Below are 11,318 nucleotides of genomic sequence, written 5' to 3'. Positions count from 1 at the left end.
TGCTGAAGGTAGATAACAGGTCTTTGTGACAATAAGCTGTGCTTATGGAGTGTATCACTTTATATGCTGCAAATAAATTCAGGAAAAGTATCTGATGAGCAGCAGAGCCATTGGAGGCTAATTTATAATTGCCTAAGGTGTACAACTAAAAACGTTCCCTGAGTTTCTTTGTAGTGTTTTCCCTCAATTATCTGCCGTACCAGGATATTCTGCAAAAATTCTGCTTTTCAACTGTCATCTTTTGTCTGACAATCCGAGGCAATGTGTCAAGGATTTCAGTAGTGGCCCCTAATCAGGAGTCACTGCTTTGATATCTCTCTGCAATCTCATGGACCTGTAATGTCATGGATCTCTATTGCTATGGATACAGAGGCACGTATGCAGGACTGTAATATAGTGTTATGTTTTAGCCGTGTTCACTATTGCTCAGGTGGATCTAAAGACGAAGATCTGTGGCGAGTTCTGGCATCTACTCGGCAAGAAAAAGCAAAAAAAAAAGAGAAAACAATTCCCTGAATATTAAACATTTTGAAACAGGGGTTGATGAATCTTTGCTGTTGTAAACAGGTTAATTGCAACCCAAGAGAATTCTCCGTGATTATAAAGTATAACCTAGTCAAATTCTCTGTTTTCTGCATCAGCTCTGAGAGTAAAGTGAAATTTTAAAAAAAAAAGTTTGTCATGCTGTGCGCATGCTGTTTGGTAAGACTAATGCTTAATTAAACAAATAATCTGGGCCAGTCCCTCCCAGACCAGATTCCTTCCATTTACATACTGCCTCGTTCCCCACACTTCCAGCTGCATTTCCAGTCTTCCTGACTGTCGACGCTCGCCATTTTTGCCAGATAGGTCGTCAAATCCCATCATCGCCACGTCTCATGCGAACAGGAAGCTATACAACATTTTACAGTATCCGGAAATAAACATACATGTACAGACAACAAAAGAAAGTGTTTAAGCACTTAGACACAACTGAAACCCAAATATTTTGAAAGCTGATCTCGCAGTGTGGGTGGCATGATATGTTTGCGGTGCACGCTGCAGGCTCGCACCTCCAAGGCTGTGGGTCTGAATCTGCTCGGGCTCTGTGCTGTGGAGATGGCATGTTCCTCCTGTCTTCCTTGGGATATTTATGGTTTATTCCTGCAGTCCAAAAACCTGAAATGGTATCGCTAAGCTTCCCACATAGTGACTCCCTGTTCCTTACCCTGTTTTCCTTAGAACCGCCTTCAAGATCACGGTCGCTCTGTCCTGGATTTGTAGTTATGGACGTGTTCCATGACAATGAAGGTTGTTCCCGGTCTACTTACAGTAGCTACGAAGAGACAACCTGCTTTTGTGTTCCTAGGGTGGCTTTTTTCCCAGCATGCCTTCTAGAAACATAAAGATTGTTAGATTTCTGCAGTATCGTAACGTAACAGCCCTTGGATTGCTAACCTTAATCAAAGCTATACATTTGCCTTCGGGCCGCCTTTGAAAAACCTGCAGCGACGTTAACGGGTTCTGAGTCTCACGCTGCGATGCAAAATGTTTGTGCTCCCTCCGTATTTTTGCAGCCGTGGCACTTTCCCGTTGTGACAACAGGTCGGATAATTAGTCTAGCGAGCTGTTGCTGTGGAAGGTGGTGGGCCCTCGTTTGTGAGCCGTGCCAACATCATTGATGCATTAATAGCATCACGACTCATTTAGTGTGATTTAAAAAAGACTGAGACCAGGCTTCAGGTCTGGGCAATGCTGTGACCTTGTGTGTACGGCACTCAGCTCTCTGGCAATTACCCTAAGACAGGTTAACGGTTGATTTCTGACACATGGAGCTCTGCTCCACCCCTTCTGAATTTCATTCTGGGGCTGTGATCTGTAGACGTTCGTGTAGGAGACAGGAAAGGTCACCTCCAGTGCATCTACATTGATATTTTCACTATGATCTGGTCGTTTGAATTTGTGTTAGCCCTGCTCTTAAGGTTCTGATTATTTGACTCTACTATGTAGAGTCAAATAATTAGAGAACTGAGGACTGCATTCAGTGATTCCAGGCTCTTGATTAGTGCATAATCCCTGGTTAGGTTAAGAAAGTAAAAATACCAAATGTGATGAATGATTGAGGGAGCCTCTGCAGGCGTGGCTGTGTCTGTGTCTGCTCCGCTATGACTAGAATGTTAGGCTGCCAGGGAAGTTCCTTTACCTCTGGTGTATGTCGTCTATCGTCTGAATCCTAAACAGTGTCTCATTGCTACAACAGTATCGCATCACCTTTCTGCTATTCAAACATTCATGGTCACTCCAGCAGGACGTTATCGTTTCATCAATATCGAGAGCATTGATGTCTCTATTACTGCTGTTCTGACCAGGAGGCCTGTCGATAAACGAGAGGGCTGTCTCATAAGGGCAAAATACCTTCAGGGTGGCTCGGTGAGAAGATCTGCAGAGCTATGAGAATCACCCCAGCGTTTTTGGGGGCCTGTGTGTCTTTCCCTCCTACCTGTGGAGGCCCGTAGACGTTGCATCCTCTGGCTGTTGTTGCCGGGATGGGGTGAGTTCCACCCCTGGCATGAACCTGCCGCTGATGACACTCATATTGTCAGCATGTTGGATTCTTAGCTGTATCCTGCTGACGCCCCGATTTGGTTCCTATACCTTCTGCGTATCAATGTGCCCTTTTTCCGTATCATCAAGCCTTTGTCATTTCTGCTTCATGATTTAACGATCTGGGGTTTATGCTGTCGACTATCAATCCGCGTGTTTTCTTTTTAATTGTCATTGTTTACGTCCTGGGAAACAATGATGTCGGTCTCTGGGCAGTAGCAATTAATTCCCAATTTAACACGTTTCACTTGTTTCATTAGCGTTTCCATGTCAGGCAGAGAAACCCGGCAAACTATTAGCGGACAAAGCCGTTTGAGCAAATTGGTGACAAACGTGGTCAGCTAGCTTTTAATCTTAATAGCTTAATAGCCCGAGAGGACAGAAAACTCCAGTTAGCACACTCCAATTAGCCAGAATGCTAAAAAAGTCAAAGTTAACTGTTGGTTGAGGGCAAAACTGAGGGAGTTTAAAGCTTAAGCTTTAAGCAAGACACATTGCTACCTGTCAGGTATCAGTCCTTTAGCACTGATTAAAGAGATGCTGCATTTCTGATATTTTTAATATGACATAAATGCAACAAAAATTATTGCGACGCATCGCGTGTGACTGCCAGGGCAGGTGCGTCGTACGGTGACCTTTTGTCCGACAGCATCGCCTGGCAAAGGAATTCACCAGTCTGCTGTCGAGCAGTTAATTACACGCCGTGGGTAGCAGCTTCATCCGCGTTCATACCTTGTCCAATTAAGCAGAAGAAAACAAACATTAAATGGGAACATTTGCTAGACGAGGTGAACTGGGTAATTACTCATCGCCTTCGTTAGTCTTTTTGTGTTCATCTGCAGGGCTGAAGAAAAATCAGACCAGTATAGATGGAAAGGTTTGGGTTTCGGGGTGCAAGATTTAAACCATTTAAAACAGAGTGACAGAAGGTAGAAAATATCAAAACAATATGTATTAGTTTTGGCATGAAGGGTGTACATCTAGATAGATAGATAGATAGATAGATAGATAGATGATAGATAGATAGACAGACAGACAGACAGACAGGCAGACAGACAGACAGACAGACTGACTGACTGACTGACTTTATTTATCCAGAAGGAAATTTAGGTTTGGCCTAAATATAGGGTGTGACCTTTTGCCCTTGCAGCCTGGGATGGGACGTAACCCTGAACAGGGTAAGCCGGTAGAAGATGGGTGGATGGATTTATGATATAATTTAATGCATTTTATATTCCATTACGTAGCCTGAGCGGTAAATGTGTTATATGAGTACGTAGGTTGTTCCACCATCCTTGATGCTTTTCTCCCACAGTCTCTTGCCTGCATCCTATTATCTCATTTAAGACCCCAGTGCCGGTATTTGCTCGCCAGAGCCAGAGCCGTGCCTCTCCTCCTGTGAGGGCTAATCTCATTCTCAGCAGGCTTTCATCTGGAGCCATGGAATCCATAATCCGATCCCGCCCTTCTTTTTCAATTCTTGCAATGAATCTCTAAACCGGCTTCTCCCCACCAAGGGTGCTGGACCATTAGGAGAATGAGCGAGCGGGTGAGCAAGGAGGTGGCCCGAGAATCACCCGTGTGGCCTTCATCGCTGCTTAGACCGGGCAAGCAGAGAAAGACCCAGCTGAACCTTCAGGAGTCTAGTCCAAGGTCAAACTTACAATGATCCTTCGTCCATTCATCTTCCATAACTAGTTGTCCGGTTGGAGCCAGGAAACACAGGGACACATTGGGTGCCAGTTCATCACAAGACACGCACACACTGTGTCATTTGGAGACACGCACACACTGTGTCATTTGGAGACACGCACACACTGTGTCATTTGGAGACACGCACACACTGTCATTTGGAGACACGTACACACTGTCATTTGGAGACACGCACACACTGTGTCATTTGGAGACACGCACACACTGTGTCATTTGGAGACACGCACACACTGTGTCATTTGGAGACACTCACACACTGTGTCATTTGGAGACACTCACACACTGTGTCATTTGGAGACACTCACACACTATCTATCTATAAAACACGGGTACCTGGTGGAAACCTTATGGGCTAGACACTCGCTGGTCCTATAAACTAGCGCAAATTTTTTTCACTGAATATAAATAGTCGTAGTTAAGCAGGCAACAGTAAAGTGGAGTACGCAAGCCTTGACTCAGTGATCACATGTTCATGACCGTGGGTCAAAGCTATCCTGTGGAATCCTTTGCCCACCACTGGGGTCAAGGTTCTAGAAGCATCTAGAAGTGGATAATGGTGCCTTGCACAGAGGCGGTAGTGTCTGAGACAAAGGAACCCCCCCCCCTCAAATAGCAACGGGGATAATTATGATTGTGAGAAGGGTGGGCGGGGATGGAGGGGCGGGTCTAGCAGGCTGTTTTGTTAAACAATGAGTATAAAATCACCGGAGACAGCAGCCTAGGATGGAGGAGCCTCTGTATAGATTTGCCCAGCCTGTAGTGGGCGCTCTCTAGATTAGAGAGAATTCTCAGTATAAAGACAGGCTGTAAAGGGCTGCACTGTAAAGGAAATAGCCTGTACTAGTCAATATCTATAGTAAACGGCAGACGTACTCTAAAGGAGCTGCTCCACAGAGGAGCCATCAGCTGGGAGAGGCAGGTGATAATAGGGCTGGGGTGAGCTTTTCTGTTAATGTAACAAGTGTCAAACGACAGCAGTGGGTGTGACTCAGGGCCGTATCTGGATGAGGTCCAGGCTGAGTCGGTTCTCTTCTGGCAGGCTGTGCCTTGGAATTTGGAATGTCATTGTCACCCCAGACCTCAAAGCTAGCAATGAGCTCCTCTACATGTTACACAAAGACTTAGAAAAAAAACTATTAGATGAACAATGATTTCAGTTACTCCTGCTGGCACTTAATGCGATAAATGAACGTAACCTTCAGAATCCTGAACAAAGTCACGCGTCTTTTGAAAACGTTACAATTCCCCAAGTATACTTCTGAATAATAAAGTCCCGTCTCCTTACAGGATTTGACTTGAGCTTCATGGCTGCATAAGGCGCCATCTGTAAACTGCTCCCCATCGTCTGAAGCCCCTCGCTGCCATTTCTCACCCACCTAAGCACCTCTCTGGTGCTGTACCTTCGCGTTGAATATTTGGCCTGAATATCACGCAAGGTCAACCTGCAGTGTCATCAATAATTCATAGGGATCTTCACTATACTCTTTCAGCAAAATTTTGCCATCTCGCTCCCTCCCATTGAGTTTTTTTATAGCCCTCTCACCCCCCCCATCTCATCCTCCCTCTCTCTCACCCTCTCCGTCTCTCTCTCTCTCTCTCTTTCACACACACACATGCCCTCATCTATCCTTCAATCTCGGGACGCCTCTTTTAACCGCTCTCCTCCTCAGCTTCTGTTTCACTCCGGCTTCTGAATAACTTGCTCCCCTGAGCAGTAACCCCCCCCCCCCTCCAGACACACACCACAGGCAGATACCCCCTGCTCCCCCCCCCCGACTCCAATCCCCCCCACAGAGCCAGCTGCCTTGCATTGGGGTGGGTGAAGCAGCCTCCCTTGAGTGTGTGCATGTGTCTGTGTGTGTGTTCACGCGCAGGCGCCAGTGTGTGTGTGTGTCTGTGTGTGTGTGTGCGCAGACCCAGCGAGGGGAGGTGCTGCATGAGTCTCGGCACACGCAGGGCACAGCAGCGGTGGCGGAGCCAGCAGCCGAAACAGCAGCGGACTCTATTGTTCCCTCTGTGTGCGGACAGCAGGCGGAGGCGAGCGGGAGCATCCGTCGCCCCGGTTACCTTTCCTGGAGGAGTACCGGAGCCCTTCGCAGGAAGGAGACAAAGCCAGCAGCACTCCTGCGGTTGCTCCCTTTTCCTTTTTCCTCCTCTGGTGTCCCATTTTGGTCCCCTTTTCTTCTCCGCGGTGGGGGTATTACACGCCTCGGCGGAGCCATGCGGCTAAGCGGCGGGGGGACCCTCCCCTGGCTGTGCGGAGCTGTCCTGCTAAGCCTCGCCGGCTGGGACGTCCAGGCACAGACGGAGGAAGCCAAGTCTGTCTACGTCTGGCAAACAGGTACGACCGTCTACTTCTCTCTGCATGGGTGCTGGGGGCCGTGGGGGCACTGTCCTCCCACACCAAAACTGATATTTGCTGGGAAAGGCTCAGATTAAACAGTAGCTGTAGATGGCAGGCAGCAGTGACTGTTTCTTAGGGAGCATCATGGCTGTTGTTTAGGAGAGCAGTCAAGCTTCTTTGGTTTATGTGATTTCCCAAAAAACCCTGTTTATTTGGTAGAGGAATGTTTTTGCGTGTCTCTCCTACACATCTGTCCAAACATATGAGACAAAAGTTTGCCTTGAGCTTTGAAGCTTTTCTCCACTGAGTTTTTTATTGTTTTGTTTTTGGACTGTGATCTGTTAAATTTTGAGCAAATGTAGTGTGCTGACCCCCCCAGGATGTGTCTCTGTGGGATGCTGGTTTCGCATGTTTACCGCAGTCTGCGATGTGCTGTGCATTTCACTTGCTCCTGGGGGGTGCCGTTGGGGGGGGGAGGTTGCAGGACGTCTCCCTCTCGAGCTCCCCTGCAAAGGGTCCGAGACTGTCTACTTTTGTCTCTGTGATGCTGGGTGTGTGGAGAGATGTCTGTACCTGAGGTCGGGCGGAGGAGAAGGCGGGGGCATCGTCAGAGTGGTACAGACACCCTCCCTGAGTGTTTCAAACAGGGGTACAGCCCTCGTGAACAGCTTAACACGCGTGAGCCGGGATCGAGGAAAGCCGTGTAATGAAAATCCCCTGTTAATTCACAAGTATCGACATGCAAACACACTACAACGTATCTATTTGTGGTCCTGATGCGACTGTCTGTGCTCAGCTCTTTGAAATGGTGTCTGTCTCACCGCGTGGATCAGTGAGGTTTTCCTGCATGGAGAGGTGACCGCAATGGTCAAACTGGGGGGTGGGGCAGAGGCTGGGGGCTGCGAGCGGTTGGGCGGAACTGCTGAGGCTCAACGAGTGTCCCGGGACCCCCTAGCAGATCAATGGCCTATTTCACCAATCGATGAGCTGTTTCAGTTGCTTCCTGGGGTCAGATGGCCTTAGATCAATGCAAAGACGCATCGGGGTCCCAGATGGGAATGGGGAAGGATCAGCAAACCATTGGGCGTGGGACGGTGGACCAGCACCATCCAAGTGATTAATTAAGAGCTTTCTCTGGAACCAGGGACAGTGACGGCCAGGGAGAGGAGCCTAGTCTGATGAGGAGTTGGCTGTGAATCCAAAAATGCTTGTAAACTTCTTTTTGTGTTCGGATTTGCACTCACTTATAAGAAATACGACCTGAAGAAAGACCTACTGCAATTTCACAGTTCCAGAATTCCTTGGGGCCATCGGCCAGAATCATGTGATTGGGGTGGGGTGGGGGGGTGTTCAGGTTTCTCTCATCAAAGGAGCAGTACTGAGCAGGGAGATTATGGGCAGAGATAGGCAGGCAGGAGGGATATCCTCAACATAGACCTGGGTTCACAATAACACCCCCCCCCCCGCCCATGCCCAGCCGTCACACTGCCTGTGGCCAATCGATGAATTTTCTATGGGGCGGGGGCACTTGGTAGACCCCCACTCCTCCCAGAGGGTGTCCTTTCGACTCTCCTGGGTCCCCATATATTAAAAAGCCATGGAGGTTGACCAGATGGGCAAAGATTGTAGCATTTTTTTTTTTAAATCCAGCCCTGCTTGGGAGAATGTGAACTGGCTTTTGTGGTGGGGGGGGGGGGGGTCGGGGGCAGATCCATTCGGTGAGGGAGAAATTCATATTTCCCACAGGGAGAAGATAATATAAAGAGTGAGGAGGGGAGGAGCCACCTCAGGGAGCCAGAGCCCGGGCTTTAAGCGTGGCTGCTCTGACGTTTGTTTGTGAGCGATGGTGAAAAAAGGTGTGACCTGTCCTTCAGTCACGGACCCCACCCCACGGGGGTCCCTCGGAGAGCGTGCCACACATTGTTCTCAGTTCCTGGATGGACGGGGGTGGGGGGGGGGGGGTGTATTCCAGTGCTCAGAGCTCGTCTGTTATGGGGAAGCACTAACGAGTCATTTAAGGACCCTGTCACATGCCGACAGACAGGCTGGTTTAATTACTTTGGACTTGCAGAAAGTCTTCCTGATGTTGGGGTCCATTTAGCCCCCCAAAGCTACAGAGCCCCATCAGCAGAAATGCACCCCCATCCTAAAAGCCTTTAATAAGACTTCGTCTAGCCCTAACCTGTTATTCCCGCAGTATTGGCTACGTTTGTGTGTGACAGGCCGTTTGGGGGGGTCCATGGGGACGGGCCAGGCCCAACGTCCGTCCTCAAGCATTGAATTTACTGCGTTTTACTACTTTAACTGGTCCAGCTTTTTGTGTTTGAGTTGAGTCCCATTTATGAACCATTATTTACTTATTGCACTGCCTTTGAGCATTTCTCTGGCACACGGAGGACTGAAGGAGACACCGCTTGGTCCTTCCTCTGTGTGGAATGTTTCGTTTTGTTGTGCCGTACCGCGGTAATGAAAGCCTAACGCCGGAGGACGGACTTGGCTCCTTTCCCGCCAGATCTGACGCACACGCTATCAGTGCAGCTGTCATGTTCGGGATGCAGGCCACGGCTGTTTTGTTTACTGTGGTCGCCGCCCCCCCACCCCAGCCCTGGTGTCGTGGCCGCACACATGTAGGGCCAGATGCTGCACGAGGAAGCCTGGAAGGGGATTGGGGAGGGGGGAACGGGTGGGCGGGGCTGGCCTCTCTCAGAGGTCAAAAGCCCTGCTGTTTGTGAAAGAGCGGCCGGCTGTTCCCCCTCTCCGGCCCGGATGAGCCTCCTTTCATCTGCGGAACAAGGAGCCTGTTTGGGGGAAGAGAAGAGGGAGAAGGAGAAAATAGCTGGCAGGTTCCCCTGGCCGTTCCTCAGGGAGCTTCTCTGCGGCACCCCCCCCCCCCCCACCTGGATTCAGCCGGATTCCCGCACAGTTGATATGACTCTCACTTGGCGGGACAAGCTGTTGACTCCTCCTGGCCAAACACACTCACTCCCTCCCTCCCCCCCGCAGGACTCTCCGGTGCCCCCTGTGGCCCCCCCATGTCAGATCACTGGCCCGCCCTGGCGATAGCAGGCGAGCTGCTGAGCTAACAGCATCCGCGGGGAAATCAATAAATAAGCAGCACTACAAATTTGATTAACAATGAAGTATACAACTATTAGTTCCAGTTGAATGGACACATTTGTCAAATCAGCCATCACTTTCCTCGCCGATGTGAATTGGAGGAAAACACCTCCCTTTGTGTAAAATCCTGACCTTGGGTGGATTTCTTCCTGAATAATTTTTTTGAAGGCAAATATTGTTAAAGGACAGAAAACACAATATCAGTCAAGTGTTAAAAATAGTACTTGACATTTTCTTAATCTCTCATTTTAATGCCATGACCTGCTACACCTATTATGCTGGTATCGTAATTCTTGTTTTGTTTTCATTAACCCACTTTCGTTAGCCAAAAAAAAATAAATCATTTGACTGCTTTCAGGCTTAAGCATTAGAACGTTTTCGTCTCTGAAATCGGTTTCTCTGCCTGTTTAACATAATTAAAAATGATGCGTATGAGCTTTCTCTGGGACCCCTGAAGAGGCTTCTGGCTTTGTTTACATCCATCCCCTAAATCTGCAGATTTACTCTGGTATTAGTGTCCAGATTATAGTGATTATGTGCTTCCAGAGTCCCCATCTTCCCCGTGAAGTTGCTCCGGATCACGCTTCCCAGCATTCTCTGGTTCACTGGTCCAGTTGGTCCCATCTGAAGCCCTGCAGCGACGTCCGCCTGTCAGTGTGAACCCCCCCCCCCCCCCCGCCCTACCCGACTCCCCAGCTGCCACCAGACGTGGTCGCCTCTCTCTGTCAGTGTGCCCCTGGGCAGAGTTTCTCAACTCAATCCTCAGGGACAGGCAGACAGTCCACGTTTTTGTTCTAACCCAGCTCCCGGTAGGGAGCAGAAATGTGGACCGTCTAGGCGTGTCCCCAAGGACCGGATTGAGAGACGCTGCTCTGGGGGAAACTTGCATTTAACCGACTCCAGAGCAAGTGCTGGGAACAAATGCGGGTATCATTAAACGATTCGTTTAGCATACTGTAGGGAGACGGGCACAGAGAGTGACTCAGCCCTTCGCCAGATTGGCAGGGACGGCAGAAAAATGGCCCCATGTGATGTAAGTGGGGCACATTGGACATGAAGACGTCGTGACCACTGGGGAGGGCGGAGTGGAGCAGGTCGATCTGACTGCAGAAGGTACATAGATGTGGAGCGACGGAAGAGATGAGTCAGAATGAACAGCAGCCAAACCCTGCGTCTTCTCTGTGAGCCCATTTCACATGAGCTGCTTGAAATAAAACTGATATCTCTAAGGTGTAAAAAAAAAAAATAAAAAAATCCATGCCCTCCCGAAAATGTATAAATTGCTTCGAATCTTACATATGTTTTGTCAATCTTTGTTCAAGCTTCGCTGTGATTTCAGCAGGCTACAGAGAGGAATTGTTTCAGGGGGATGATCTAGTTTGGTGTGAGTTCCCAGTGATCTCATCACCTAATCTGACTGGCTAGTTGGAATATTTGGCTCCCTGTAGGGACTGAGCCACTGTGCCGACGTTTGATAGACCCAGAGGGTTTTTTTTTTCTCCTCAAACGTGGATAGAATGAGTCATCATCCGTACTGAGAAGCTGAGGATGAAAGCCACAA

The 11,318-nt window shown here is 48.9% G+C and overlaps 1 protein-coding gene across 1 annotated transcript in view; it reads left to right on the top strand.

Annotated features, from left to right (window-relative positions):
• Nucleotides 1-6,054: 6,054 nt before the first annotated feature.
• The window catches only part of thsd7aa (thrombospondin, type I, domain containing 7Aa), an 87,859-nt gene continuing 82,595 nt past the window's right edge, over nt 6,055-11,318 (top strand). Inside the window, exon 1 of the mRNA XM_072705872.1 lies at nt 6,055-6,637. Coding sequence (XP_072561973.1) covers nt 6,517-6,637 — 121 coding nt within the window. The 5' untranslated portion in view covers nt 6,055-6,516. The remainder of the gene's footprint in view (nt 6,638-11,318) is intronic.

This window comes from Paramormyrops kingsleyae, chromosome 23 (assembly GCF_048594095.1).
Source record: "Paramormyrops kingsleyae isolate MSU_618 chromosome 23, PKINGS_0.4, whole genome shotgun sequence".
Classification (NCBI taxonomy): Eukaryota; Metazoa; Chordata; class Actinopteri; order Osteoglossiformes; family Mormyridae; genus Paramormyrops; species Paramormyrops kingsleyae.
The sequence above is the reverse complement of the archived record's forward strand: the minus strand, read 5'-3'. Positions and strand labels throughout refer to the sequence as shown.